Source organism: Anas acuta, chromosome 1 (genome assembly GCF_963932015.1).
Source record: "Anas acuta chromosome 1, bAnaAcu1.1, whole genome shotgun sequence".
In the NCBI taxonomy this organism is placed as follows: Eukaryota; Metazoa; Chordata; class Aves; order Anseriformes; family Anatidae; genus Anas; species Anas acuta.
This window is the reverse complement of record NC_088979.1, coordinates 62,656,859-62,683,348: the sequence shown is the minus strand read 5'-3', so window position 1 is coordinate 62,683,348 and position 26,490 is coordinate 62,656,859. Positions and strand designations below refer to the sequence as shown.

Genomic DNA, 26,490 nt, shown 5'->3' with positions numbered 1-26,490 from the left:
CGCCTTGCGTGGCAGCACCCACTCCTTGCACAGAAGAGCTCTGCACTTCTCTGTCGCTTTGCAAAAACAAAGCAGGACAGTTTTTGAAACTCTGTGGACGTGAGTCACGGGTAACTGAAGCTAAAGGGTTTTAATTCTTGATTTTCCTAAAGAAGCTTTGGTTTCCTGCTAGCCAAATGTCTGCTGTGGGCATCCCTGTCCCCCAGCATTAAAAGCACACGGACTTGAGTCTCTCTGGCCTGTAGCTTCTCTTCTACCCTACAAGGTAAAAGTGGCACCTTTTTACCCAGCAAATAGCCCTTGGACGTGCGTGCCTCTTTACATGCTTCAAGTTTTACAGCTGCTTATTTTAAGTGTCGGGGCGAAGCTCTCCCGCTGTCAGCGAAGGTGCCTGATGTAGCCCAGGAGCCAACCTCAGCTTACGCAGGAGCATCAGCAGCGTTCCCCGCCTCCAGTCTGCCCTTCTTCTGAAAGCCACGAAGTCACACGGGGGGCTGGGGACATTATGTAGTGACAAGTGGATGTGACACAGGTAGAACTTGGCCGATAGATTCCTACCGACACTGCACCTGACGCCGTAGCTTCACTCGACCCTCTGAAAAAATGTGATGGGCTTTGTGTTTTAAAATGAGTGTTAAAACTAATATGTGCTATATCTGCAAGGAGAATGTGGTGTGTATTACATCACGTCTGCTGAGCTCTGAAAAGGAGAATGTTGATTTAATGTGTGTGTGGGCAGCTTTGATCCCTGTTTACTCTCTTGATGTGTTCTGTAAAGTGCTGAGGACAGGGCTGAGCGAGGCCTTGTGTGTTTTGGGCTTTTGGTGACACGCAGCTGTGGTCTCAAAGCTCTGAGATTTTAGGCTTGCTTGTGTTGTCCTTACTGGTCACTGGGTTGAGGAACAAGCTTGACTGCAGTGGTGACTCCACCTGTGTGCCACTAAAGCAAACCGCTGCCCCTAAGTAGCTGTGTAGCCTTAAGCCTAGAGCTGGACCTTGGTTTGATCTGGAAAAGCTTTCAGGGTAAGGCTTAAAATTAACATCAACAGCTCCATGCATACTTTGGATCACGTTATCTTTGGGTGTGCTATGCATTTATACCTCCATCCTATGAAATATCCTTCACCAGTCCTTCCCTCTTTGAAGCTGGAGCTTGCCTTTTCACGTGCAAACACTTCAGCGGACTCGAGCAGTTCAAGAAAGAGAACATCTTCTCCACTCGTGCAGATCTCGCTGCGTTCAGACCTTTGCTACTGAAGATGTCAGAGCAGGTTTGTGTTGTCATGGACAGATGGATGGAGCTGGTTGTGCTTATAAAAATACGAGTTGTCCCTCTTGTACATGGTTTTTGAATTCCCTCACTTCTGTAGGGGTAATTGAATTGTGCTTTGTCACTGGTTTAAGTATGCAAAATGCTTCACATCTCCGGCGTGCTTTACAGTCAGTCAGTCTTGCTCGCCCCTTCTTCTGCAGCTGATGTGACTAACTCCTAAACTGAAACTGGAAGAATAAAAGCAAGCTGACATTGATGGAGTTTCATTACATTAGCACTTCGCATAGCTTAGGAAAAGTAGGTCACTTTCCCTTTTTAATACCCTGCTTTATGCTTTGCGTAAAAAAAACAACAGCTGGATCGTAGACATTTCGAGGAAAGTTAAAATCCATATTTACAGGGAAATTGATAATCGTAGGAGGGTTTTAAGACATTACAAGGGAAAATTGTATTCATGGCTTAGACGTTTTGTGAAAATCTCAGCTGTGTATCCTAGTAACATGATTCGGGTGCACATCTACCCTAACTTCTGAACCCTGTGGTTTCGGTCACCAGTTTTAAAATAAATGACCAGGCTCAGCTCAGCTTTGTTTTTTTGTGCTATTGTGCCTGTGTAATCTACCCTCGGTGCTGAGGAGTGAAGAAGTAAACATTTTTTTCCTCCTCCCGCAGCCTTTGGGGTCGGATAATCCAGCATTTGGTTCTCATCACGTTGTCGGCGCGATGAGTCACTCGCTCTTGGTTGGGCTTGTTCCCCAGACCGAGGTTCATGTGATGTTCCCGCTCGCGGGGTGATCTGATTAGTCACTGCTGGAAACCTCATTTCAGAAATAAATTGTACCACAGGTCCATGTCTTGCTAACCAGTTACATGGTGTGCTTTTTTTTTTTTCCTTTTGCTTTCCCGCTTGCCTCCTCTTGCTGTTCAAGTTCAGCAGCATCGTTATATTGACAAAGGGTTTTTAGGCACGGAAATGGATGCGTTATTGGAGTCCCACTGAAAGGAGCATGCTAAATTCAGGCCTCTTTGGTACTAGCAAGGAATCAGCTATAAGGCAGGTGAATTTGTAGCAGTCTGGTGTGCTAAGATAAATCAAGATTAAAACTGGATTCCCTTCATTAAGCTGGTAAGGACAAGAAAGAATGCATCGCAGTTGTGGCGGTGGCATGAACTTTGTGAAATGAATTTTTAAGAAGTGGTAATAACAAGAGTGTTTGATCCTGCTTACATTCTTACAGTGATACTCAAATCAAACCTGGGGAAGTATCTGGGAGAAAAACTCCCCCTGCAGAAATCTCGGTGCCTGGAAGCGTTTGGCGGAGCTGAGATCCCATAGAGGATGCAGCTGGTGTTAGGGCAGTGGGCTCTGGCTGGGCTCCCTGGCTAGTCAGTGGGCAGCAAGAGGAACTCCTGCAAGGAGTAATTCAGAAAAAGTTGTGTTTGTGCTCTGAATCCTTTTTTGGGAAGACGTGACGAGTTGAACAGTGTGAACGTGGCCGGGAGCAGCATCAGTTTTGTGCCCGTAAAAATAGTAAGGGCTACGGTAGGGTGGAGGATTGGAAGCTGCTGAAATAATGGTTATTAATGATGGTTAAAGACTGTCACAGGTCATAGATGAAAGCCTGAGAAGAAGGAAAGATGAGTTAATGTTCCACATTCAGCTTGGATTCTGGCCCTTGAACAGCATCATTTCCCATCTTTCAGGTTGCTGACAGCGTTTTGATAAGGAAAAGCCATGAAGTAGGCAAAGGTGCAGGGCAGTGGGGTAGAAAATGAGGTTGTGAGTTCAAGCAGGGGTTATTTTCTGTAGCTTTCGGTGAGTTCTTGCTGTGCCTCCAGTTCTCAGTTGATTTTTGCAGATAGCAGACGCTCACAACCATTACAAGTTTCAGTTCAGATGAGCAGCCTCCCTCTTGTTCCCCATGAAACAGATGCGCGCAGCGTCTGAGCAGGGATATTACAAAACTCAACTTTGGATGAACTTTGTGGGTGTGGACGAGCGACTTGCAGGGAATGCCCGGCTTCCAAAAATCATCGGCAGTTTTGAAAAATGCTCAGCCTCTGGGTGAGTACGTCCCCACGCTGCTGCTGCTGCTTTGAATCCCGCTCCCGTTCCTGCGAGAACAACCACTGCAACGAAGCACAAGCCTGTGTTTCTTCAAAATTTGTTTGCCTCTCCCTCACTGGCTTCTTCTGGAAGACGCTCAGACCACATGTTTTGGCAGGTGCTCTCCTGGTGCTGGGATGAGTGTGCTGGGACAGAGCTCCAGCTGAAGTGAGTCAGGTTGCGTGCTGTGAGATGGGGCAGGAGCAACCGAAGGCTTTGGCACCCTGTCGTGCACCTTAACTTCATCTACAGGAAAGATTCTCCCCGCCGCCACCACCACGCAGCAGACTGGGAGCGTGCAGCATGCTTTTTGGTTTGTTTTTCCCCAGTTTCGCTTGCCCAGGCAGTCCCATGCACTGCCCAAGATGCGTGGGTGGAACTTCATAGCTCGCAATTAAAAGTTAGCAGGTACATGAGCAGCTCACAGCTCTGGCATTTTCAGAGACTGCTTGAGAAAGAACTTAAGCATGAGCACATATTTTAGACTTGTGTGGGCTTCAGCACTGTGAGGAGTGGACGCTGCTGGGAAAGGAGGAGCAAACTGCTCCATTACACCAACTCACAAGCAAAAGAGCTTAACAATACTTCCCAATTCGTATAAAACTGAAAGGATTTAAATATTTTTTGATACTTTTTTTTCTCCTTCCAGAATGGAGTAGCCCGTTTGGATCTGAAGTTGTTTACAGTGCTTTTTCCCTTTCCCTGTGACATGCAGTAGAGAACTGCTCCTTTGTTACTCCGACGTCCACGTGTCTCAAAGTATTTTAGGATGTTCTTAAAACTTCTCTTGCTAAACACCGCTTCCGGCCGTCAGCCTGTTCCTTTACCATCGTCGTCTCCTTTTTCTCCCGCTGAGGAAATCTTCAGTTGCCTTTTGTCTCAAAGGTGCTTTGGTAGGGTGGAAACAGGGCTTGTCCTCTATAGCTCAGCATGCTGGTTAAACAGCGTGGCTGCTCGTAGCCCTGCTAAAGGACCACCAGATGGGAGATGCTGAGCGAGCACTGATGGGGGAATAGCATTTCACACAAGAAGCCAGAGAGAGCACTGTTTTCTCTTAAAAGTGGAGATAAGTAGTCATGTATATATAATAATGCCAAACTGGAAAATACTAAGAGATGAGCTGAATGCTGTGTGTGTTGTTCCTGTAAGGTGGGATGGTGTGGCTGGTTTTGAGAGAGGGCTTTTATCTGCTTCTGATCTGTGAAGAAAAGGTACTTTAATAAAGTCATGCCGAAATACACCCGTTTTTCTTCAAGTACACTTCACATGTGAACTGGCAAACACGGAAAGGAAGAAACAATTATGAAATGGAGCAGATGGCATCACACAGAAGTGCACTTTGGAGCTAAGCTCCTGCCTGAAGTTACCCCAGGGTGCTTGGTCCTCGTGCAGCCCTGGCAGGGGAGCTGCCATGGAGCAGTAAGGACTCAATGTAGTAAGGAGAGGTGAGACTGCAAGCCAGCAAGGAGAAATGAGCATCTACCTAAAATCTTGTCTGTTGTCAGCACGCGTCTGTGCAGTGCAGATATTTGACAGTGGGAATAAATCTTTCATTTACTGGAAGAAGTGCTTTGTAGATGAAGATGCAAGAACCAAAGCGAAACAAGTGTTGTGAATGATTAATGTAATGCCTCAATCAGAGCACCGCGCTCAGTACCAAGGCGTCTCTTTGCAAGACAGCATTTGGCAGCCAAGGTGACAACTGGAAATTTTACACTCTTCTTGAATTAATATTTTCATTCAGCCCCCCGAATAAGCGTATAATCTGAGAGCTGCTTATGTCCTCACTTTTTCTTAAAATAAAGGATTTCTTATTAATTTTTCCCTCATGCTCTTTGTGCATGAAGGAATGCCTGGGGCGTAGGTGGACTAGCAGCATCAAGACCATGTCAAGCTGTAATTAGGTGTAGTCTTGCCTGTTGCTGGGCTTACAGGAAGCTGCTAATTAGTGCAGGAGGACATTTCAGGGTTTGGATCTTTACGTGGAAAAATGAGTTTGACCTTTGTATAGGAAAGTACCTGTTTTCACTGGTTTAGAGGAAAGGCTGAAGTTAAGCAAGCTGGGGAAGAGATTGCACAAACTTTCTCTTTCCCTCCTGATGGTAAATATTGTAATGGGAAGCGCTGTGTGTATGAAGGAAGATGCTCTTCACTCGCTTAATCCCTAAATTTTGGGGACTTTTCAAGACTGCCCTGAACTGCTGCGCTCTGAGTCACTCTGTTTCTCAACAGCGAGATTTTCTTTTGGTTTTGAGCACTGTGAGGTCAAATGGCCAAAACGATCTCCGTCTAACATTGATGCTGTGACACTTCCAGTTAGTGAAGGCATTTCTAACCCAGCAGTTGTAAAGCAAGAGCGCCTGTGGACAACAGAGCCATTCATCCGAGGAAACAGTTAGGGTTTCTTACCATCGCCGCCGAAGCTCCGGCTCTCCAGCAATTACTCCTCCTCGTTATTAGCTTTTAATCTAAGCAAGACAGAGCCATCGACAGATTCATCTTTTTCATGGTACTGTAAAAGCTTTTAGCCACTCGCTGTTGGTGATAGAAGTGATTAATGGCCGGGAAGAGAGGGCATTATGCCTTTTTCATTGCTTGCTTTTTTTTTTTCCCACACAGCTGTGGCTTTCTGACCTACACCAAAAGGAAAAAAAAAAGTCCGTTTTTGGTCATCTGCATTTTGGTTTTGTGTGCGAATCAAGTAAATGAAGATGGGGAAGGGCAGACACTTACTTTGCCATAAACTTTTGCTCATGCTGATATATTTGAGACCATTTCTCTTTTTTTTTTTCCTTCGTGACGAGGAGGCTCCTCACCCGAAAGCAATCCCGGAACACAGAATGGCTGAAAAGGGGGCGGTTGAACTGATGCTGGATTTCGGTCACGTTTCGTTTGATGTTGTAAATCATTTGCTTACATTTCCTGCCTCATACTGTTCTTCTAAAAATAGCTGGAAGTGCTCGCTGCTCGCCCAGCACCGCTCCGGGATGGAGCAGCCCGTGCAAAGCTTCTTCCTCTCCCCGACTCTGCCCCTCCTGCAGCCCCCGTTCTCCCCCACGGCCTCCCACAGCAGATGTTCAGTGACTTCAGCTTTGCTGAGAGAAGGTCTTTAATAACTTTAGGAAGCTGCTCTTTCTCTTTTTTTTGGTAAGAAATAATGACAAAAAATAACAGCACGAGCCGCCGGTCCAAGGGAAGGTCGTGCTCCAGAGGCGCAGAACAACCTGCAGCCAACCCCTGCCTTGCTGAAACTGGTAGGAAAAACCTCAAGAGCCTGCAGTGAACGCAGCTGGGAAGTCACATGAGATGTGTTTTGATCCAAAATATCATCTTCAAAACACAAGCTGGAGTGAAAAGCAGTAGATGGAGAACTGACTCTGAGATCGTATCAGCAGCGGTAAAGGGGCCGCTTGGTTCTGCATCTGTTTTTCTGCAGAAATACAAGAAAGGGCTCCTCAGAGAAACTTGGAGTGCTTACCTCGGCATGCAGCAGGAAAGCTGTGAGTTGGGATGAAAACTCCTTGATCACCTCTTTCCTGGCAGTATCCCACTTTACAATGATTGCTTCGAGTCTCCTTTTACACAAAATAGCTTCCATTTTGTTAGAAAGCAGCTGGGCTCGTGCATTCTTTTTTTGTTTTGTGGGGTAAAGTTACCGTCCCAAGGGAATCTTCAGAGAAACTCGATTCCCCATGTTTAGCATATATTGGCAAGTAGCGTGCGACCCGTTACATTAATGGGATGAGGAGCTTTTCTTCACTGCCTCATGCAGGAAAAGTCGGGATGTCAGCCCGGAGCTTCTCGTTGCTCTCCGGTGAGAATACCCTCAGCTGCTTCGGATTATAGAAGTCTCTGTAATTTTCTGTCTTGAAACAGGTTTCAGATCAGAGGAAGGTCTCAGTGAAGGCTCCTAACTGGTATGGAGTAAGTTTGGGGAAGCGAGTACATGGCACTGGTGGCACCACACCTTGAATTTTGTGTTCAGCTTTGGGCCCGTCACTAGAAGAAGGCCATTGAGTTGCTTCAGCATGGGCAGAGAAGAGCGATGAAGCTGGTAAAGGGACTGGAAAGCAAGGCACACGAGGAGCATCTGAGGGACCTGGGCCTGTTTAGTCTGGAGAAGAGGAGGCTGAGGGGAGACCTCATCGCTCTTGGCAGCTACCTGAAAGGAGGCTGCAGCGAGTATGGACGGTGTCAGTCTCTTGTCTTAAGTGGCAGGTGATAGGATGTGAGGCAAAGGCCTCGATTTGCTCCAGGGGAGGTTTAGATCAGATGTCAGGAAGAATTTCTTCACAGAGAGGGTGGATAGGCTGTCCTGTGGTGGAGTCACCATCTCTGGAGTATTTAAGAGACACGTAAACATGGCACTAAGGGACAAGGTGTTGGGACTCGCTAGGACAGGTTGATGGTTGGCCTTAGTGATCTTGAAGGCCTTTTCCAGCCTCAAAGATTCGTGATCCACAGCAACTCCCCTGTAAGTACTAGGTCTGAGTATAAGTAGTCTTTGGCAACGAGATATCATCTCATATCACCACAGGTCTTCAATTTAGTGCCAGAGGGTTTGGGGTTTCCACGCGATGCCCTCATCTATAAGGTTGTAATTAATACAGCGTGCTGAAGCAGCGCTGTGGTATCACCTTGTTCTGGGGTTGTTCTGTGGAGGAAGGGCTTGCCCTGAGCTTTCCAACATCAGCATCACTTCACATGGAAAGAAGCTGGCAGGCAAGGGCTTACATTAAGAACAGGTCATCTAAAAATCTCATTTTCCAGGTCACCAAAATCCGTTCACAGATGGCTATTTTTGACCTGGTTTAGAAATCTAATGCAATCTGTCTCTTTGTCAGAGCAAAGCATGCGTGCACGCCCGCATAAATGTCTGTGGTTTAAGCAAAGGGTATTTCTGATCACATCTGTTTTAAAGCAAATCTCATTTTCTTAATATATGAACATCCGATGAAGCAAATTGATGAATTCTGTGGTTTTATTTCATTTTCAGGGCGAGTGACCTATATAGATACACGTGAAGGGAGAGGACATCTTTTGATACTTGGCATATGTTGCCCAAAAAGCATATATTGATTTTAGCTTATTAAAAAAGTACACTAGAGCACACTTACGTAACCCTGTAGTTGCACACTGGGTATATCCGTCTGTGGGACTTCCCGTGTGAATTTCATTGCCTTTTCCTATCTGGCAAGGCAAAAATAAATCAAACATTTTCCCCTTGTGGTGTGTACACGGTATATCTACACGTACGAATTCTGTGCAAATAGAATTGTATGCTCTGCTTTCAAACACTGTTAACTTGAGGTAATGACCCTATTGGCTGTTCAGTAGCAAAAATGGTTTCTTGTATAAACAGAAGCTTTCCACCCATGACCCTTTCAATATTAAAAGGACTTCTTTTTTCGGTGTATCCCTGTTGTGGTGTTGTAGTCAACTCTCCCTTTACCTTCCACCTCACTCCCCAAATCACACCTTGTACTAAAATGATGAACTGCTTGCTGTCGTTGAGTAGTATCATATTTTTAATTAAACTTACAGTAAATGTTAATTATAAATTTGCTGACATCCTAATGTTTTACATCTATTCTGGGATTATTCTGATAGAGAATGAGATTTGTGTGTGTGTTTTTCCTTTTTCTGTTTTTGCTTGATTTGTGGATGTTGAAGGACTGATGCTTTTCTCAGAAGAAAGAGAACTTGAGGAGTGCTTAGGATAGTGTGTTTTTGTTCCTCACCCCTATAACCAGCATCTTTATCAGTATAGAGAGCTTAAGGTAAAATGGGAGCAGTTTTTCATTCTTGGCGTACATTGTTGCTCTGTTTTAGTTCTTGACATGCTTGCCCAAGAGCTTGTTCAGAGCGTGGCTCCTGAACATGGCAGGAATAAAATGAATTGCTGTTGCTGGTTTGGATATGTTGCCCTTTTCACTTTTTTTTTTTTTTTTTTTTTTTTTTTGCCCCTGTACTGAAGTCTTCGCGTGTTCCCTGAAGTCAAATGCTGCAGTATGGAAAGCTCAGCTGCTTTTACCGAGTTTATTTCTTGGCTGTGGGTTTTCTGTTTGACTTTTTAAATACTTTTTTTTTTTTTGAAGTGATTCTGCCATGACATTTTGAAAAAATCAAATATGTTGCAGCTGGAAGCCAGGAAGGTAAATTTGTTGACACAAGGTTTTTAGTAATGTGCTCAGATTGGCAGCTGTGTGCAGGTGACCCAAAACTTCGAAGCATATAGGACCAGCAAATTTTGTTTCAAAAGGAAGAAATAATGTGTGGCTGTCATGCATTTTCTTCTCTTCATAAAGTTACACCTAGGGCAATACTCCAAAGCAAAGGCAACATCCTGCCAAGTATTTAAATTCAATGAAAAATACCAGGTGCTTCAGGGAGTTTAAGATGTCAAAACTGTAAGGAAATGCATATATACATGTACGTATATATTTCTTCTAGATGTTTCTTCATAGAAACATCTTCAAAGCTTTTCTCGTTTTCAACACTTAGGCTCCCAAGCATCTCAGCAGTGCCCTTCTCTATCATATTTGTAAGGAGAGCCCTTTTTTCTTGTTTCCTTTTATTGTCGGTGTCTTAGTAGGGCAAGAACAAACAATGTTGGAAGAACAAGAAAGATGAATACAGATCTAATTCTTTTTCTTGTTCCAGCCTTTCGAGTACCCTGCACCCTGCTGTGCCACGGTAGTCCAGTCTGAGCCATTCACAGGGAGAAAATAGCACGTCAGTGAGGTATTCAGAATGGAACAGTCTATCCTTTAAAGACTTGTCCAAAATACCCAATGGTAACGATTAGCAAAGCTAAGTTTAGCTACGCAAAGTTCAAATACTTGGTGCTAAGCTGAGCGTGTCGCACAGTTCAGTTAGGACCATCTATATTAGACGTGTACAGGGACAGAGGGAAAAGGCTTGCAAACTTAAATTGGTTATTTTATTTCTAGGCCTTCCAGATGGAAGCCTTATGCCCCGAAACAAAGTGCGTGAATTTTAGTTTATTAAGGTGTTAGACATCTTAAGAAACATTTTGTTTCTTGTTAGCGGAAGATGGGAGGTCTTAAAGGTGGGCGTTTTTTGACCTTTTGTCTGCAAACCCTCCCTCCAGTCTCTTAGCGTGCTGGTGCCTCAAAATACAAAGAGGAAGAGAGAACGGAGCTGCCTCTTGAAAATGCAGGTGGTGAAGATGCCTCCTCTACACAGATAGGTTAAACTGTGGGATTCTTGCCAAAATTAATCAATCTCATTAGGTTTCGCAGTTGAAAATACAGAAATGGTGCATGACTATATCAAGTGTTTTGACCTTTCTTTTTATTTTTTAAATTCAATAGTAGCAGGACCAAGAAATACCGACCACATTGTTCAGCTTCGCTGTGGATAGCAAAGCTGTGCTGTAGAGGGAACATTTTTGTCTTGGAGGAATCTGAGGAGCAACCGAAGCTCTTAACAGAGCGCGTTTGTTGACATAAAATGTCTGGCTGGAGAGTTAGTCTTTAGCTGTGCTTGAAAGCCTGACAAATTTGTCTTTCTCAGCTGCTCAGCGCTGGAGGAATCTAAACAGCCATTGGGTGCTGTCAGTGTTGGGAAGAAACCACATTTTTATGCGAGCTCCTTCTGGAGTCAGTTACATGATTAATATATTGGGTTGGTCAATTAATCCCTTGTTCTAGCCTCCGTGGCATTTCAGGGCCTTTTACAGTCATTTCTTTCTTCCAGCTGGAAAAAATGTCTTCTCCCTCTATCTTTCTCCCTGTGTGTCCCATTTTTCCAATATTGTGGTGGTGTAATTTGCTTTGCAGACTGTGTAGGCGGTCGCTTGCTGGTGGCACTGGTATCCTCCTTTGCACTGTGTTTGTTTTAGCATTGCAGGGTTTTCTTCTGCAAGTCCTCTAACAAAGAGAAGGATTGAGTTTTAAAATAGGGTTCTTACAGAGCACTCGTGAGGCAATGAAGTGTTGGCGTGGAGCAGTGAAATGCCTATCGTGTGGCATCAGAGAGCTGCGTGGAAATCAAGAACGTGGAACCCAGGAGTTGTTCTGTGTGTTGAAGTAGGAAGTGGAAAAAGTGGAGGAAAAGGGCAAATGTGTTATTTTTCCTTAATTTTGAGCTTGAAGAGTTTTGACCAGCTGTCTTGGAAGAGCTGGGAGAGTAGCACGGCAGCTCCAGGTGAAGCCTTGCTGACCACTCCTTGATTGAAACTCTCCCTGTTGACAGGGATCTCACCCAGTCATCCAGAAAAGAGATGAATTCCTGTGACTTTAGTGTGAAAACACAGCAAATGGGGTGTTCAAGGCCTGCAGAGAAAAGATAGACACTCAGAGCTCAGCCTGTTCGATGGGTAATTTGCTCAAATGCAGATAACGACTAAAAGCTGGAGGTTTACCACAGCAGACTAGACTCCGGTGGAGGTTGTACAAAAGCCGTCAGTTAATACTTGATGTATTTTTGGCCAGAGCTGCTGCAGTTCAACTGTTGCTAACACTTCAGCTGAATGTAAAGCCATGACGGGCACGCTGAGAGATGTTCCAGTCACACCTTTGAATTACGTGGAACCAGCTTTTTAAACGCCGTGTCTCGCAGCTCTGCAGGAAGAGGGAGGAAAGCTATCAAGTTGCATCAGCTGAGTTGGGAGTGGACTTCTGCAGAAGTGCTCTGAAGTGAGCATTGATACATGAAGTATTGTTTTCATGCATTTATTGATGCCAGGATGAGGGGGAATGGGATAAAGTTGTGCCAGGGGAGGGTTAGGTTGGATGTTAGGAAGAACTTCTTTACCGAAAGGGTTGTGAGGCATTAGAACGGGCTGCCCAGGGAAGTGGTTGGGTCACCATCCCTGGAGGTCTTTAAAAGACATTTAGATGTGTAGCTTAGGGATATGGTTTAGTGGGGACTGTTAGCGTTAGGTCAGAGGTTGGACTCGGTGATCTTGGAGGTCTCTTCCAACCTAGAAATTCTGTGATTCTGTATGCTTTATGCTTAGTTTTGGAAAGTGGATACAATCACCCATAGCTAGGCAGTTTGTGAGAAGTGTGGATGTGTGGCTTTTCTACAGGCATGCCATGACAAAACTGTGTGCGAGAGGTCATGTACAGAAGACATGAAGTCCTGTGTCACTTCGTGCTCATCCTTTAAAGCTGAGGATGCTGGTGGGCTTGATATTTCCTTGCTGCACTCCTTCAGTGTTGACATGCCCATTGCATCAGATTTGCTGTTAAACAAAGCTGCAGAAGGGAAAAAGTATATTTTGACTGAAGACAGATTTGTAACACGCGAGATGGTTCTGTTAAAATAGTAAAGCTATTTGGGAGCCGGAGACTGGGAAAGGCATGTGTCTAGTGAGATGCGCTTAGGCTGAACCGCAGACATCTGATAAAAAGTTATATTTGCTATATTTGTTACTGTCAAGTTATATTTGTGCCTGTCACTTGGGGTTCCTTTCCCTACTGGCAAACAAACTTTTGTTCTCTTGGCATGTGCTGCTTTCGTTTTATTTTTTATTTTTTTGTTTTTACTCCATGTATTATTACCCGGAGAGAACGGTGTAATTCCCATGGCACGTGCTAATTGTCCATCTCAACATCTGGGCGAGCGAAGGAGCTGGGGATCTGCCCGCCTTTGCTGTGTCCTGATAACATCTTTAGGCTGAAATCAATGGGCGGGAAGCTTTATTACCTTATTATATTGTGCTCCGGGTATCTTACGGGCAGACTGATCAAAAGCAAAACTTGTAGGGAAGCAATACGCACCCAAACACATGCAGATAGATAGGAGGCAACAACCTGTTGAGTTGTTGCTGGTCTTGGTTCCTTCTGAGCTCCGAACTGGGTGGCTGTCGGGAGCTGCTGCCTTGGAAACAGAATGCACTGCTTGGTTTAATACAGACTGATAGTTTGGGAAGAAAAATATAACATAGCATCTTGCTTTAGCCGTGTTGCTGGTGCTGCATTAGTTGATAGCTGACATATGTGGTTAACTTCTTAATATGTAATCTTTGTGTTTTTTTTCCTTTCTTGTCTTTAGGCGAAGCCAAAAATCTTCCTACGTATCCGGGGCCAAACAAGATGAGGGATTGCTACTGTACTGTAAACCTGGACCAGGAGGAGGTTTTCAGGACCAAAATAGTGGAGAAGTCATTATGGTAATAAATCCATGCGTACACGTGTGTTGTTAACTCTTCTCAGTGCCCTAGACTATTTTTCTGCTTTCTATGTTTGTGTAATGTGCCATAGATACTTTGTAGGGGAGTTCAGGGGGTGCGCGATCATTTTTCCAGTTTTAAGCACACTCTGTTGGTAAAAGTGTCAGTGTCGTGATTCTGAGCTGTGTATATGGGAAAATGTCTGCACCGAGGCGAGCCATATAAACTGTTCTCCAAAGAATGTACAGCTGGTGCTCCTTTCTTTCTGCAGTATTTGTTTTGAGCTTCCCTAAGCTCTTCAGTTCTGAGCTCCGTTTCGCAGCTGTGCGGGAAGTTTTGCATTGGTCTAGCTGCCCTAATGGTTGAAGCTTGGGAGTGTTTTTTGTCGTGCAGCTGCAACTAATGCAAACAGGTATCTGTTGTTCCAGCCTCCCCTTATCTTGGACGCTTCCTGTGAGATTATAGTAGCTAAATCGAGAAAGAAACAGAACAAGAAGCGTGTAGCGAAAGTTAGAACACTTTCTCCTGGAAATCCCCCAAGATTAAAAATCTAAAGGGAACAAGGCTGGGCATATATGATACGTGTATGCTCTGACAAATCAAATTCTTTATATATATTTTTTTTGTTGAGGGTAAAATAGCAGCAAGGGAAAGTTGGTTTTTATCTTAAGAGATAAAGTGGGAAAAGAGTGAGAGTTGAGTAGTATAGTCAGGAATCTATTGTTTGTCTTGTTATTGCAAATAATTTACTCTGGGAAAAAGAGTAAATAATTCCCCCAGTCCCCAAGTACCTAACACACTTAAGAATGTGAGTCTGAGTAGCTTGAAGTGGAATTTATTCCCTTAAGTCACTTTAAGTTTTCTCTTGCATATATTTTTTCCCCTTAAGTCTTTGTTCCTCAGCTTATTTTCTGATCTGGTCTACTGGTGTCCGTAATTGAGCCTTCCGATTCCTGAGGTATTTAGATTGGCTAAAGATAATTATAGGAAGTGTTTTTCTGTGATGATGCTATCACTTCCCTCTTTGTAGTGTACCTAATTAGCAAAAAAAGTGAAAAGCCGTTGACTCTTTGTGCTTTTGACAACAACTGACATGCAGTGGCCCTGAACCAGTTGTTTCTCCAGAGCTGACTTCATAACTCATTTAAATTCAGTGCTGATTCAAGTGACTGTAGCCCCACTGCTCACAACCAGCAGTGGCACAGTGGGTGTTTTTGCTTGCTGATCATTAAAGCCCTTCACAGGGAGGACGAAGGAGGGGGCAGAGGGCCGTATGCTAATAGGTGATGTCATTTCCTTCAACTAATCCAATTATTTTTCTATTGAGAAAATAACTTTCAGGAGCAGGCATAAGCAACAAGTGTAATTCATGTAGTGGGAAAAATTCCATCTGTCTTTAGAGATCATTAGAAAGCTTGAGGAGGTGTGCTGAGGCTCTGCAGAAACTGGAAGGTTTCTGGTTTCCCGTGGAGCTGAGCTCTTGTCATTGTCTGAGGTGACTTCAGAGCAGAGCAACACCACGGTCAGAGGTCAGGAGAATGTAACTGATGAGGGAAGGTGAAAAGATAGGAGCTGTGTAATCTGGGGAAGAGGGCTGAGAGTTGATATAAATAGGTAAATAAATTAAAAAAAAAAGAGGGGGAATTGTTCTGCGTGTTCAGTGTGGATATTGCAAGTAATGATGGACTTAGACTGCAGAGGGGAAGGAAGTTCAGGTTAGGTTTGTTGTGAAGAAAAGCTTCCTATTACTAAAGAGTCTGAGGCACTGGAGTAGATTCCCATGTTTATGGCTGAAGGCTTTAAACAGGTCATACGTAACTGATCCAGACCAAAATATTGGGATCTTCTTGCTTTAAAGCAGTGGTATTCCAGATGATGTCTCAAAATCCTTTACAGTCCTATTCTCCCTGGTTTAAGGGCTGACTAAAGATGATGCCCAGGCAAGGTTTATGTGCCTGAAGGCCCATGCAATTTGTGTGCAGCAGAGAAATACCTGTTGCTGCTGTGGTACACGAGGTTAGCTGGGAGCAGGGACATGAAGCTGGGCCAAAGCTTGGCTAAAATAGCCGAGTCCTGCCTGGCCAGCTGTGTGGCTGGCGTACAAGGCCACGCTGTCCGTGCCCGTCTTCTGCTCCCGTCCCTTCATAGCTGACATGGGGTTGGCTGGCTCTGGTCACAGGCCGCCAAAGTAAGCTTTCAGTGTTTGCCTTTTTACTCATAGTGGTAACTCCCTGTCTTTTAGTTAGCTCAGAAATTGATTTTCATGTAGTCTATGAAAAGCTGAATCTTTTGTGTGAATGGCTGAATCGAAAGGTGTTGTGTGTGCAGCTCTAGCAATGCTGAAACAGCATCTTCTCATTCAGATTTATTTGTCCTGGGGAAGCCTACCTTTACCAGCATGTCTGCATAAAATGAGTTTGTTTTTATCTGCATGAGAAGACTTGTAATTAAAGTCACATTGAGACACTGTCTTCTGTACTTAGGGATTCAATGAATACATACTTTTTTTCTTCTCCCCTCCCCCCCCTTTTTATTAAGCTTCTGTTAAGCACTGCAGAAATGTATGTTTCTCCAGGCAGCCCTTCACCTGACGTGAAGTTTAAATACATTTCCTAAATGTGAGGAAGAACACAGGTCCTTCTCCTTCCCAGAAGGACTTGGATGAATGACCAGTACTGGCTCCTGTGTGATTTCTGTGGCAGAGCCTCTGACTCATGATCTCCTGCGTTTTACACTGAGACAGTGTAAGGAGTTACCTCCCTGAGCTCTGTCCTAATCTTCTGCAACAAGTTTTTTGTTTTATCAGGCTGTGGCAGAGGCATGGGAAGGCAGCTGAGAGCAGTAACCTCTTAAATCAACAAAACATAAATCATGCAGAGCTTTAAGAACTGAACCCGCACATCCTGTTGCCCAGTCCAGTGCCCTTACCAGTGCTCTTGAGAGACTTTCTCTGAGCCTGGTGCCCTTTATCTAAGTTTGTATCTTAAAAACTGAGAGCAGCCAGCACTGTGAACCTTAACTTCTCTGTTCAGCAGTCAGGTGGGACTCATAAATTACAATCAGGAACTTAAGTCATTCCTGCCATCTAGCCTCTCTTGGCTCCAGCTGAGCCGGTGGTGGCACTGGTGCCTTGAGGGCTGCTCTGAGGATTACTTGGTAGCATCTGACTGAAAGAAATCGGGGTTATGACACGGGCTGGTCTTCCTAAGAAATCGCAGAGCAGTGTGAAAGCCCTCTTTATGCTCAGAGTCATCCGACTTCCCTGGGGATCTTTGGACAAGCACGATTAGCACGTGGGTCGGTCAGAGCAAGCTCTCCAGGTTCCCAGGAAGAGAAGCTCAAACCCTTCAAGCAGCACTGTTTTCATAAACTGCTTGGCATGGGCTTTTAGGAAATTCTGAGAAGGTCACATGCAAGTCAGAAGATACGAGGGAGAGGGCAGTTAGAGCTGGGATTTAATGCAGTTTTCTGCTTTGCATGGTCTATATTTATATTGCTATCATAAATAAAGGTACTGAATAATTCTGCCTGTTAATCTCCTTTGCTGAAACATCTATTTACCTTTCCCAAAGAGCAGCCCCAGACTTGAGGCTCCGCCATCCAGGGCTTGTTCTTACTGCAGGTCGTCCCCGAGGATAAATTTTCTTGGCCTGCTGGCATTAGGACTGACTTTGCCTTGGCTGTTTGCATCAGATGTTTCCATTCACTTAAAGGGCAGTGTCAGCTGCAACAGGAAATCAAGGCAGCTTCTCAAATCATAGGTGAAGAATGGAAGGAATGTGACATCTCTAAATTTGTTTCAAGGATATGAATAAAGGCAAACACCGTCGCACGTTGAGAATCAAATGGCAGACGCTGTGTGCTTTAGAGAGATGAGCCAAGCATCTTAGGTCTGTCATTATTTAGTTCTCGGCTATTGCACCGAGGAATTTTTCACGTGCTAAACATAGTGATCAAAGCCTGAATGAAACAGAAAATGAAGCCAGAAGCACTTTCTCCACCCGCAGTCTTTTTTTTTTTTTTTCCCTCTCCCTGTAGTCTCCAGTGAAGGAAAGTGAGCTTGTGAGTGTACAGTGAAAAGTGCTGTAAGTTCATAGCCAAGGCTGTTCTCTTCAACAGGAGGATGTTGTGTCTTTGTCTCGGTCTCAGATCTGGTAACAAAGTCAGTCAGTAACTCTCTGAGCTTTCTCTAAGTGATTCTGCTGCCATATTTAATGTTTTTTTAATTCCAGGCCTGCTCGGACGCTGTGTTTTCCTATCTTTGGAGTCCGCGGCTGCATAGCTAGACTTCTCTCGTGTTCTGATAACATCTTGGCTGTGGGCCAGTTCTCAAATTTTAAGCACAGAGCTGCTTCCCTTAGTTGGAGCGTGGCTGAGATTAGCCGCCGTGTCTGAGTTAGCTCCGTTAGCCACTTCCATCTCCTGAAGTTGCCAGCTCACCTCCTTGACACAACAGCTTTGCCCAGCCCAGAGGTGTTGCACTGAGTGCTGCAGCACATCTTCTGCTGTCCACATGTTCTTTAGCTTCTCCCCCACGCTCCTGGCTTGCTCCTCTGTGTGCTCCCAGCCTCTGGGGTCTGCCATCATCTGTGCTCAGTTGTATCTGACCGTGGCTTCAATTCCTAGTGCCAGTGGATTTCAGTTCTGAGGCATCCCAAGGCTTTGAGGAAAAGGGTATGGATGCAACTTCAGCCCAGTCAGGGATATTATTGAAGGCAAGGACTGCACGGCTGTGTAGGGAAGGAAGGCAGCTGGGAAGAGTGCCAGGAAGGGAAGCAAGACTTAATGGACAGAGGAGAATGAAGTGAGCCTTGAGACCCAAGGCAGGGTTTATGAATGAGAGCGTTTATTCACACGGAAAGCCACCCATGTGAGTAACAATTGTTGGTGTTGTAGGCTGCTTTGAGTGATTTAAAAAAAATAAAGATAAAATAATGCAGCTGTAATGTGACTTCTGTTGTTTGTGTGTGTCGTCTTACAGAATATTTTGGGAGGTGACTAGGGGCCAGGCGGCTGCTGCTTAAAGTTATCATAATCCCTGTAAGCCTCGTTGAGCCAAACCAGCAACTGTCAAGTGAGGATGATAACTATAGCTAGTGTGTTTGTGCCTCTGCTCTGGTGTTAGGGCAGAGAAAATGCATACTGCTTCTTTCTCTCTGTAGCAGGGGTGGTTGTGGCTATAGCACCGTCCATCTCTGCACAAGGACACGAGGAGCAATTTGCTTGGGCTCAGCAGATGTCTGGAAGACAGCAGCCTGCACTTTCACAATGGCCATGGGGGATGTGTTTGGATTTAGGTGGTGCCTCCTGTGCCATACACTTCCTGCTGCAAGTAGCCTGCCAAATCTGTGCTGCAAATACACAACTTCTTAAAAATACCTCATGCTGTAAGGAAGCTACGGTGACATCTGCCAACTTTGGCTCTTCAAGAGCCTGTCTTACTTGCCTGCCTTCTCGTAGCTCCCTGTCTAGTGGGGGACTGAAATGTATTCAGATTTTATCTGGCTTGCTCTATCTGCTCTGAATAAACCTTCTCTTCTCCTTCCCCCCACCCCATCCCTTTACATAGGCCGCAAAGCATAGCGTAGGATGTATTAGCCAAGCAGCAGAAAAAACTTAGTAGGAGAAACAAGCAAGCGTAGTCCTTTGTACAGACTGATTTTGCTTCCAGCTCACACTGAGATGTGAACTCTGGTCTTCAGTTCACGCAACAGAATGAATCCAGTATTTCCAAACCATTTAAAACAGTCAGAGGATGTGGAGTTGTCTGTGGCATGTTAATAGTCCTTACTTACAGGCACAAAAGCAGTTTAGAGGAAAAAAAAAATGATAGACAAAGAATTTTGGTTTGAGGGTTTCATTATTATTCATCATGCAACCCTTTCACTTCATCCACTGAAGTACCAGTGCCAAACAAAAACAAAACTACTTCAGTGAATCCTCTAATATTGAGAAACAGGCACGAGGTTTTGCAGCCCAGCCTAAAACTAAAGAAATGCTTCTACTTTGAGATTTACTTTGTGAAGCTAACCTCCCAGTTAATGCTATTTGCAGTGATTTTGGTAGATACGTGAGGAGTTAAAGTTGCAGCTTTGCCTCTGGAGGTTAGTAAAACAGCTAAAACTGAACAAAATTAGAGTGTTATATATATATATTTTTTTTTTTTTCAGAAAAAAGTCCACATTCACTATGTTTGAAACTAGATTTCTCTTCTGTATTTGCTTTCATTCCACTTGGTTTACACAGTAATTTCTCTTCTCCTTCCCAGTCTCCTCCTTTAAAATATCCATTGCCAAAATATACATCGGGGGACATTCAGAAATAGATACCTTAGAATGGGGGGCTTGAAGCTGGATAATTTTATGAGGGAAACAGGACTTGGAGGGAACTTCCTGGTTTTGGTTTCCTGGTATTCCTGCTCCCTGGAGCATTCAGAACAAGTAAGTGCTTGGTGAGCGGCGAACATGCTTGAAGGTCCAAATCCATTTGGCTATTCTTGATGTTTTTCTTTTCTTTTTTATTTAGTTTTTCTTTCCTACAACAAAGCTTTGCATCTCTTCTATCACAGCAGGTGTGGAAGCTCCTAGGGAAGGTGCCCTGAGGAGGGATCAGGTCATGTAGGTGTCTGTGGAAGGTGCTGTATGAAAGATGTACAGTGTTTTAAAGTCAGTGCTCTTCACTGAAGCAGCTTGGTTTGAAAATGCTTCTATACTCAGCTTGGAAGAAGGCTGATTTGCCCTTACAGTGGATGACAACTGTCTAGAAGAACCTGAAATAATGGCAGCGCTGGTGTTGGCCACGACGTGCTGGTGTGCGGCCTACTGATGCGCGACCTGCGCTGGAGGGCTGAGGGAGGGCCCCCTCAGTGTTCCTCCTCCTCCCTGAGTGAATAAAGTTTCTCCAGTGAAAGCTTATCTCAAGACTTGGAAGCTGAACCTGAACTCAATTTGGTTCAGAAAGATCCTTGAGTTTCCAGCAGGCCTAGCTGTAGTGTTTTGGAGGATCCTGTCAGAGGATGGAGGGCCGTGTGGGCAGCGCTTTCAGTAATTGCCACACCAAAATAAAAGCACACGCTGGAGCTGTTGGGGCAGAGGGGGCAGGGAGGGAGGCATTGAGCTGTTCTTTCGGAAGAAAACATTCAGGAGCCCTGGGGCTTGTGCTTACAATAAGTTGGCTTGGGAAATAAATCATGGGGTTTGAGTGCTGCGACCTCTTGCTCGTCAGGTCTGCACGGGGGACAAGGCCAGTACTGTTCTGAAGAGATACATGGCAGATGAGCACGCATTTAACTGGAGGCTCAAAGTGTTTGTGTGGTGACTTTTGATTCCTTCAGAAAGAAGATTCTGTTTCTACAGAGCTCCACAAGGCTGGAGAGGATCAGATGTTATCTCCATGCTTCCTTACATTTTAACTTCTCTGGGGAGTTAGCCAGCGGAGAGCGAGTGCACTTGGGTTGGAGATCTGCTTGCTTTCATTACAACCACAGAAGCCTTAAGGTTGGAAGAGACCTCCAAGATGTGGTCTTTCCATGGCTAAGGCAGACTTGGTTACATTTCTTTTGTTAATTAGTCTCTTTCGGATAGCATGCATTGGACCAGACACTTCCTGTTGTCCAGTCTGCCTTTCCAGATGTCACGGGTGTTTTGCTGGGGTGTGGTTTTAAATATCTTTGCCCCTTGGCCAGCACTTGTGACAATGATTAGCAGGGGACTTGCCAAAGGGTCCAGCTGATGGCTCTTTCCTGCTCCTTCCCCCAGGATCAGTTGAGCTGAATTAAAGTAAGCTTTACAGCACGTACGTGAGTGTGTTTCCAGCATACTGAAGCTTCACTAATATTCTTGATAGAGAAATGTGTATATATAATCCACAGTTCATTAAGTATCATCTCATTCAAAGGTCATTAGTAAATTCATCCGTCGTGTTCTTCCAGCAGAAAGGGCAATGTTATGGCTGAGCAGACTATTAGGGCTCGGAACAATGCAAGCCTTTTGCATGTATGGTGCCCTAAATATATGGACAGTGTTTAAGCATTTGTGTAGCCCCACTGCGCTACAAATTTTTAAAATTTTATTTTTATTCCAAATAAAATCTCTCGGAGGAGAATATGAACCTAACACAGAGCGCTGGCTTGGTAGCTGGGATGAATATAACGTGTTTCTCCATGTGGCTGGGGGAGGAGAGGCTCCACCATAATGTTCTGACTGTGTCTTGAGTGATGTCTCCATACTTCATATGGCAAATACCTCTTCAAACACAATTGTTAGCTGATTTGCAGTGTTGTGTGCTTTCAGATTTGTTATCTAGCTCGTGAGGTAATGAGGGAATTTGGGGAATTTTTCCTGTAGGCAGAAAGACAAGCAAAAGTGTACAGGTGATGTAAAATTCCTTCTGCTGTGGTATCGCAAAAGGCACCAAGGAAATGACCTCTGCTGACAAGAGGCTGAAAAAGCAAAAGTTAATGCAAGGACACTTAAACTTCTGGCTATGTAATTTTCTAACACCAAAAGCCTTCAGTAATGACTTCCCATGGCTGTGCTCAGCCGAGACAATAAGGAGGTCTGTATTTAAAGGGGGAAGAAAAACCTGCTGGCTTTGAGCTTGTTAAAATGAGAGATTTATTTTTATGTCTACCTCTGCCATGCTTGCTGTATTTGTCTGCATGACTCAAATGGCAGCCACCAATTTAGATCTCCTTAAGCATGAGTGACTTGGAATTAGAAATCTGCGGTGAAATGGTAGGCCTGTCGATGAATAAATAGTGTTGATGTATGCTTATAGTTCTCAGAAATAATTCCTTAACCATGTAATTGGACAGAGAGATACTGAAAGGGTTGCTATTAGGAGCCAGGGACTTTATTTTCTGGTTAAATTGGTAGGATCCAAAGAAGGCCCCCTAAATCTCTAAAGAGCTTTTCATGCTGAGATTTTTTTTATTATTATCATTATTTTTGTTTATAAAACCTTGTCTTAGTGTAAAAACAAGCAAACAAACAGAAACAACCCATATTGATGGCATTCCAGGAAGCGAGAATAGAAACATCTATGCAGGGCTCCCAGGTCACAAGTGTCGTGTCAGCTCCAAGGCTTAGTTACTACCAGCTGGCTGCATTTGGCTTTGAATTTAATGCTTTGGAGGGGATGAGAAAAGAGGTTATGGCTGCAGGTATTGAAGTAAAAAAAAATCCTTTAAAAATATATATGTATTACTTGATCTGTGTTATACTGTGCTCATCCTGGTCATCTGTGACCCCTGTTGTGATGGTACATGAAGCACTGTGGCAGCAGGGACCTCTGCCCATTTTCGAGGCACATCGTGTTAACAAATAATGGTGTCTCTGCCCTCTTCCTTTAGGGTCTTCTGTTTCTCCAAATAAAAACAAGTACCTGCTCCTGTTGTTCTGTGGGCAGTTCAGGTGGGAAGAGCAGGAGCTGTGCTTGAAGGAGCACCTGCATGGGAGGGAGTGAGCATCGCAGTCCAGAGAGATGTTCTGGGTGTGAAATGGTAGCACGCTGGTTCTTCCAGGTTACCAACACTAATTTCTTTCTTTTTTTTTTATGTGCGTGTTTATGTGTGTGTTTTTTTACCCAGCCCCTTCTATGGAGAAGACTTTTACTGTGAAATTCCTCGGACCTTTCGCCATCTGTCATTTTATATTTTTGACAGAGATGTTTTTCGAAGGGATTCCATCATAGGTATGTGTTCATAAATTACTGTTTTCCTTATGGCTTACTTCTCTTGGACTTGTAACTGTTGGATCATAAATAGTCATAAGAGTTTGGGTCTTGATATGACTGAAAGTGACAATGGTAAGTAATGCTCTGTATTTTCCTTTTTGTCAAATGACAAAAGTGCCTTCAGTATTACATACTGTAAAAAAGGCTGGCAGATAAATGCTCTTATGACAGCAAATACTGATTGCAGTTTAATTGAAATGGGCAATGAAAGCTCTATTAAACGTTGGCAACATCATTTGTTACTCTATATTTTTTAAATGCAAGGCCTTTCGTCTTGCTGTGTTCTAGGACTCACTATATTCACCTCCATGAAATACTCTTAAATGATGACTACAGTAATCACATGCAGAGTAATACATACTGTTCATAGATACAGCACAATGACAGACACATTTTATAAATGATATTAGAGCAAGCTGTTGCTTACTCTGGGCAGGCCATTGCAAGATAGTATTTGCTTTGCATTTCACATGTGGCAAACTTCGTAACGCTCAGTTTATCTCTTTAGGGATAAAAGTCTTGTTAAAAATAAAACAAAACAAAACTTGGGAAGTTTAATAATTATCTTTGAGTGGAACAGTTTCCATTTTAAGTCACTTTAATGGTTTGGGGTTTTTCTACTGTTTTTGGTTTGGTTTGGCTTTTGTTTTGTTGTGGGATGGTTTTCTTTTTCAGTTTCTCATCTTAATTTTGAGGTTGTGTCTGATTCATTTTTTTTTTTTTAATTCCAGTATAAAGTGACTACAGCTATCATGTTTTGTCAGAACTTGCATTGAGGAAATTGTCTAATGTCGAGCGATAGTTTATGTAATACTGTAAAATGCATTATCTTAATGGGCATAAAGTGGTGGTGCTGATCTCTTCATATGTCCCTTTACATTACACTAGTATGTCTTAGAGTTGCTAATTCTTTTCCTTTCTTTAATTTCTGATTCATGATTTGTATTTATTTTTTGTTTTATTTTTGTTACACATGAGCTAGGAAATTGTGTCCCTAAAGGAGCATATCTGTACAGAATCTAGCAATTTTTTTTATTTTTTATTTTTTAAATAAAAAGACCTACCTGGTCAAGGACATGGTTTTTGAGAACCTGGTAAGAGCCTTAGCTTTGAATTCTTCTTTTTCTGGATTTTGCATTTAACATTGCAGCGAGAAATTGTGGTTATATTCACTGTCCTGTGTTGGGTTGTATGGCCTGATTCAAACAGTTTCCACCAACTTTACTGAGTTTTGAATTAACCTTCATTAAATGATTTTTTAAACTAGAAATTGCTCTGTTTTATTTAATTCTTTAGTCTGCTGTCAGGTATTCCATGCTTTTCTGATTCATCAACTTACTTTAAGCTGATGTTTCCTCTTAGTTGTGTATCTTCATGTTGTATTTATTTAAAGCAAGTAAATATGTATTTCCTTCAGTCACTGACAAATGGTAATTACCATGACTTTTAAGGACTTCCTTGTTTCCTGATCTATTTAGATTCTGCTGAATTTCCAAAGTAAAACTGACAGTTGAACCAAACTTCCCAGTTGGTAGGTTGAATTACTTAAGCATTAGATTATTTTTTTGCTTTAAACTGGAAAATTAAGAACACTTAGGAAGTTTCTTTCAAGCTTGTAACTTTTTTTTCTTGAGGCAGGGAGTTACACTTACTCTTTTATCCTGTTAAGCCAGTCTGGAATTACCTCAGTGGATTTCTGGATACTTGCAAAATTTGTGTTTCTTTCTGAGAAAAAGAGCACAAGATACACAGTGAAAGATCTCAAAGGCAGAACTACAGGTAAATACAGCGCAGTAACAGGCAAAGCTGTGGGGCCAAAGCACTTTCCTGAGGAAGCAAGAATTTCATCTTCCAGGTATCATGAAGTAATTCAGCTTTAACATGCAAAACTATGTGGCAGCAACTGAAACTGAGAAAATTCCTGAGAAAATGCTGCTGCACTGCCAGAATCCACAGCTGTGTCCAGATACAGGTGTACTCTGCAGGAGAAGCATTAGTTAAAGCATCAGGGTGGAAGTGAGATCCTTGACTAGGTTTCTGTAGCTGCGATGTCCTACAAACAGGCAGGCCGTGGACTGTGATTTTTCTTGCTAAAGGCTTTACCCTCTCTCTCAGAACAGGGGTCTTTGAACACTTGACATGAGCCAGACCCATGAAATTGTCGGTAGAGAAGTGCAAATTGTTTCCGTTTCACCGTGTTCTCTAAGTTCCTGTTTTAATAATCAAGCCCTGACACTGGAGGGCAATTCTTCAGGAGCTGCCGGAGTAATCTCATCTTAAAGCTTCTGGGAGTAGTTCATGGAAGGAAAGACTTGCAGAAGATACAGAGGGGCCTTTGTTTGGATTCTTGAATGATTGATCAGGTGTTTTTTTTCCACTACCTCTTCAGGAAAAAGAGGTAGTGTTCTTGCAATGTGCGATTTATTTATTTTTTTTAAGTTTCATAAATTTATTTTTGTATGCATTGCAGAATCCATATGTAGGCAGACTGATTTGTTACTCCACTGATGTAGCACTAAAAGGCAAAACTCCAGTGTTACCAATATACATCACAATTTTACAGTGCATGTAGCTATTGTAGACTGAGTCTTCCCCCTTTTTTCCCCTCTTTCCTAATTAAAGGTATATTTTGAAGAGCATTTCAAAGATGTGGAAGTGTTATCAATAACCAAAAGGCAATGGAGAGAAGGAAAAATCCTAGGATTACTGTCACCTTGTGATACTAATTGTATATTTTTTGCTTGGAATTGGAAATGCTCTGGAAAGAGAGCAGTGCTCTGGAGTAACTGCAAGTGGTTATTTTCAGTAATTCATAATGAGCAGGAATCATCAGCAGCAAAGCTAAGCAGTGGAGTTTTTGTGATGACACCAACTCTTACAGAGGAACAAAATGTGTAATCTTTAAAAGAAATAGCTGCTCTACATCTATTTTCAGCTTTGTCTTAAGAGACCTTTTCTCGAAGAGGCTTGAGCAAAGGAGGTTAGGAAGAGGTCCCTGCTGAAACAGTTTGGTTAGCGCAGTGCTTGAATGAGCTCGCTTCCACTGAACTGCTCAGTTCTCCAAATAGGGGCCCTTTGTTTGCATTACAGAGATTTCTTTTTACATTATGTCATCATGAGACACTTCTGTTGAAAAAAAGGTGGTTACCCATGCTCATCCAGCAGTGAACTTTCTCAGAGAAGGGAACTGGGGGCCGTGCCTTCCTTCCAGGGAGAAGAATTTTAAGTTCA

General features: G+C 43.5%; 1 protein-coding gene across 4 annotated transcripts in view; it reads left to right on the top strand.

Moving 5' to 3' along the window:
- Positions 1 to 26,490, top strand: part of RASA3 (RAS p21 protein activator 3) — a 140,990-nt gene that overhangs the window by 50,519 nt on the left and 63,981 nt on the right. For all 4 annotated transcript variants that reach the window (XM_068679130.1, XM_068679112.1, XM_068679123.1 and 1 more), the window contains 2 exons: positions 13,407 to 13,524; positions 23,114 to 23,217. In XM_068679130.1, the coding sequence (XP_068535231.1) occupies positions 13,448 to 13,524; positions 23,114 to 23,217 (181 nt within the window). In that variant the 5' untranslated portion in view covers positions 13,407 to 13,447. The remainder of the gene's footprint in view (positions 1 to 13,406; positions 13,525 to 23,113; positions 23,218 to 26,490) is intronic.